General features: G+C 36.2%; 2 protein-coding genes across 2 annotated transcripts in view; one reads left to right on the top strand and one right to left on the bottom strand.

Annotated features, from left to right (window-relative positions):
- LOC105551032 (zinc finger protein 506-like) overlaps positions 1-3,450 on the top strand; it is a 118,236-nt gene that overhangs the window by 30,062 nt on the left and 84,724 nt on the right.
- Positions 1-3,450, bottom strand: part of LOC105551012 (zinc finger protein 93-like) — a 37,878-nt gene that overhangs the window by 20,123 nt on the left and 14,305 nt on the right. Inside the window, exons 2-3 of the mRNA XM_011996134.1 lie at positions 2,052-2,178; positions 712-807 (exon numbers count right to left, since the gene is read on the bottom strand). Of these exons, the coding sequence (XP_011851524.1) occupies positions 712-807; positions 2,052-2,178 (223 nt within the window). The remainder of the gene's footprint in view (positions 1-711; positions 808-2,051; positions 2,179-3,450) is intronic.

Genomic DNA, 3,450 nt, shown 5'->3' with positions numbered 1-3,450 from the left:
TAATTTTAAAATATTTTCTGTCTGTAGCTTGAAAGAATAAGTATTATTAAAGTGTCATCCAAAGTAATCTACAGATTCAATAAACTTCCTATCAAAATTGCAGTGGTATTTTTTTCACAGTAATGGAAAATAGAATTCTAAACCTTACATGAAACTACAATAAAGTGTGAATAGCCAAAGCAATCTTGAGGAAAAAGAACAAAGCAGAAACATATCATATGTATAATTGCAAATTATATTTAAAAACTATATAGTAATAAAAATGTAATGGACTATAAAGAAAAATGAACAAAAAAATGCAACAGAAACTACTACTCTCACACATTTCAGACCCGATGCAAAAATAGAACTAAAAAGTAGTTTTAGTTTCTCAAAATCATGCAGATATTTGTGTGTCCCCAAAACAATGGAAAAGCAGCCAGATTGTGCAGTCTCTTATATGCCATGAAGAGGACTTTGGCTCTCACTGTGAACTTGAAGAAAGCTCACCAAATGAAAAGTAGAATCCTTAGAGAATTTAAAAGCATAAGACAGAAGATGTCCCTTTGTGACACCAAAATTAAAAAACAAAACAAAAACAAAAAACAACTGCCCAGGAACTATTTCCTTTGGAACACAGCTTCCCGAATCACATTTTAAGGACTGGCTTTCTCTTTGACCTTGGGACCTCTTACTGTGTTGTCTGTTGTATTCATTTTCACTCGCACCTACCTGGGGGCTTGGCTACCATCTCATGTCTCTTCATAGTCAAAGGTTTTTTTCCTTGCTCCAGACGGGTGATCAAGTCTGGCTTAGAGACAACAATACCTGTTTTATTAAGAATAAATAACATGAATCTTGCTGATATTCTTCAATTACAAGCTAGTAACATGCTCAGCAAAGACGATGTGATAAAATATTCTAGTAAATTAATACCAAAATACAAATGTATAACAGAAATTTATAGATATTTAAACAATACTTCCTATTTACCGGGTGCAGTGGCTTATGCCTATAATCCCAGCACTTTGGGAGGCCAAAGCGGGTGGAACACAAGGTCAGGGGGAGGCCAAGGTGGGCGGATCATGAAGTCAGGAGTTGGAGACCAGCCTGGGAAACGTGGTGAAACCCCATCTCTACTAAAAATACAAAACTCAGCCGAGCATGGTAACGCATGCCTGTAGTCCCAGCTACTCGGGAGACTGAGGCAGGAGAATTGCTTGAACCCAGGAGTCGGAGGTTGCAGTAAGCCAAGATCACGCCACTGCACTCCAGCCTGGGCAACAGAGCAAGACTCCATCTCAAAAATATAAATAAAAAAAGGAAAAAGAAAATACTTCCAATTTGTAGGTTTCTTAATTTTACTACCTGGTACTACGGAATCAAAAATTGGTGGTGGCATTTAGATTTTCAGGTGGGGGCTACAATATTTTATGTCCGTAAATTTTTGTAATTACCTCTAATTTAGAGTGAAAAATACAGCTCAACTCAGGAATGTGGAAAGATTGGATTAAGATGAAACATCAGTTTATGGAAACTTGAAGAGGTTTCAGGAATGTGGAAACCTCTCAACTCAACTCAGGAATGTGGAAAGATTGGATTAAGATGAAACATCTTGAAGAAAAAATTTTTTTTCTTCAGACATAATCTTGCTCTGTCGTCCAGGCGGAGTGCAATGGCGCGATCTCGGCTCACAGCAACCTCCGCATCCTGGGTTCCAGCAATTCTCCTGCCTCACCCTCCGAAGTAGCTGGGATTACAGCCGCGTGCCACCATGCATGGCTAATTTTTTGTATTTTTAGTAGAGATGGGGTTTGACCATGTTGGCCAGGCTGGTCTCAAACTCCTGGCCTCAGGCAATCCCCCCACCCCAGCCTCCCAAAGTGCTGGGATTACAGGCCAGAAGCACTGAAGATTCTCTTTTCTAAATGAACAAATTCTGAAGATTTTCTGGAAAAAATGGATCTGAAACTCCTTTACGCAAAGAATAAATTACTAAAAAACATTCTACAAAAAAAGAGAAATAAAACCTTTCGGGTATATTATGAATTATGTATTAAAGTTATCCTCACCAAGGAAGACCAGGTTACTGTAGTTCTCTAACATCACATTCTTATATAGATTTCGCTGTGCAGTGTCCAGGCAATGCCACTCCTCCAGAGAAAATTCTATGGCCACATCTCTAAATTGCAATGGTCCCTGAAACACAAACACAGACACACATTTTTACCAAGTGGCCATGGGCAGAATTTTTATTTTGACTTAAGGTGAAATTAGAGAGCAAAGAGAAGTGGTTCTGACTTATAGGACTAAAATTATCCAATAAAATAATTTTCAACACAGAAATATTCTCTAAATGTATTCTCTGAGAAAAAAAGGGCAGCATAAGATCCATAACATCAGTTCATATATGATATTTTTCTAGATAATAAAGTATAAAAGTAAGGGCATGAACATGTACATTTTTGAGTGCTATATTTACATCATACAGAATGAGATGTGAATATTTTTCATATGGAGAAGACATGTTGAGTTAGAAGGCACCGCTCAAATTTTAATATGTACAATAAGCTGAAGACCTTGTTATGCGGGGTTTTTTTCCCAGAAGACCTGGAATGAAGTCTGATTTTTTGAATTTGTAACAAGCTCACCAATAATGTCAATGTTTTTGGCTCAAGAAGGATATTTTGTCAAACATCCAGTAAGTGGAAGAGCCTGTGTTTTTCCAAGTTTTTCTGGCCTGTAAACAAAGATAACAGCCTTCATTTTCCATAGAAAATTATGTAGGAAAAAAAGAAAAAAGGACAACTGCCAGATTAAATGTGATGGTTTATGCAAATCTGCTGCATAAGGATGCTTAACAATGAAGAGAAAAAATAATTAACTATAGTGGAAAAAATCTGTCAGAGAGCTACTTCACCAAGTGACTCATTAACCATTAACTGCACTAGGACAAAATTTTATGATGTGGTAATGCTCACAGAAGAACACAGCATCACTATTGAAATATTCCTCCCAAATAACATAAATTATAATCTGAATTTAACCATAAAGAAACATCAGTTTTATCCAAACTTCAAAATACTGTTAACTCCTACGTTCTGTAATTTTTAGTAGTAATTTTAAGTAGGCTTCATTTAGCACCCTAGAGAACAGTTATCTCCTAATAATTTTTTTTCAGAACTTTCTGGGTAATAAATTCCACCCTATTTAAATAAGCATTTTCTGAATCCTGTTCTGCATAGAGCTAATGGAACACATAAATGGAGGCTTTTACTTTACCATCTTTACCAAGGACCACAATTTTCCCCAATATAAATCTTGAGTATCCACATCTTTCCATGTTCAACAGCCACAAAGGGAATATTTTTAATATTGTGGATCATAAATTCTTGCTGATAATTCTGCATGGCATATAAGAAGCTATTACATACAGAATGTACAGAAGTCTGTGGGATATATAAAAGAAAT

Source organism: Mandrillus leucophaeus, unplaced genomic scaffold (genome assembly GCF_000951045.1).
Source record: "Mandrillus leucophaeus isolate KB7577 unplaced genomic scaffold, Mleu.le_1.0 Scaffold1139, whole genome shotgun sequence".
Classification (NCBI taxonomy): Eukaryota; Metazoa; Chordata; class Mammalia; order Primates; family Cercopithecidae; genus Mandrillus; species Mandrillus leucophaeus.
Note: the sequence above shows the minus strand (reverse complement) of the source record. Positions and strands in the feature narration are given on the sequence as shown.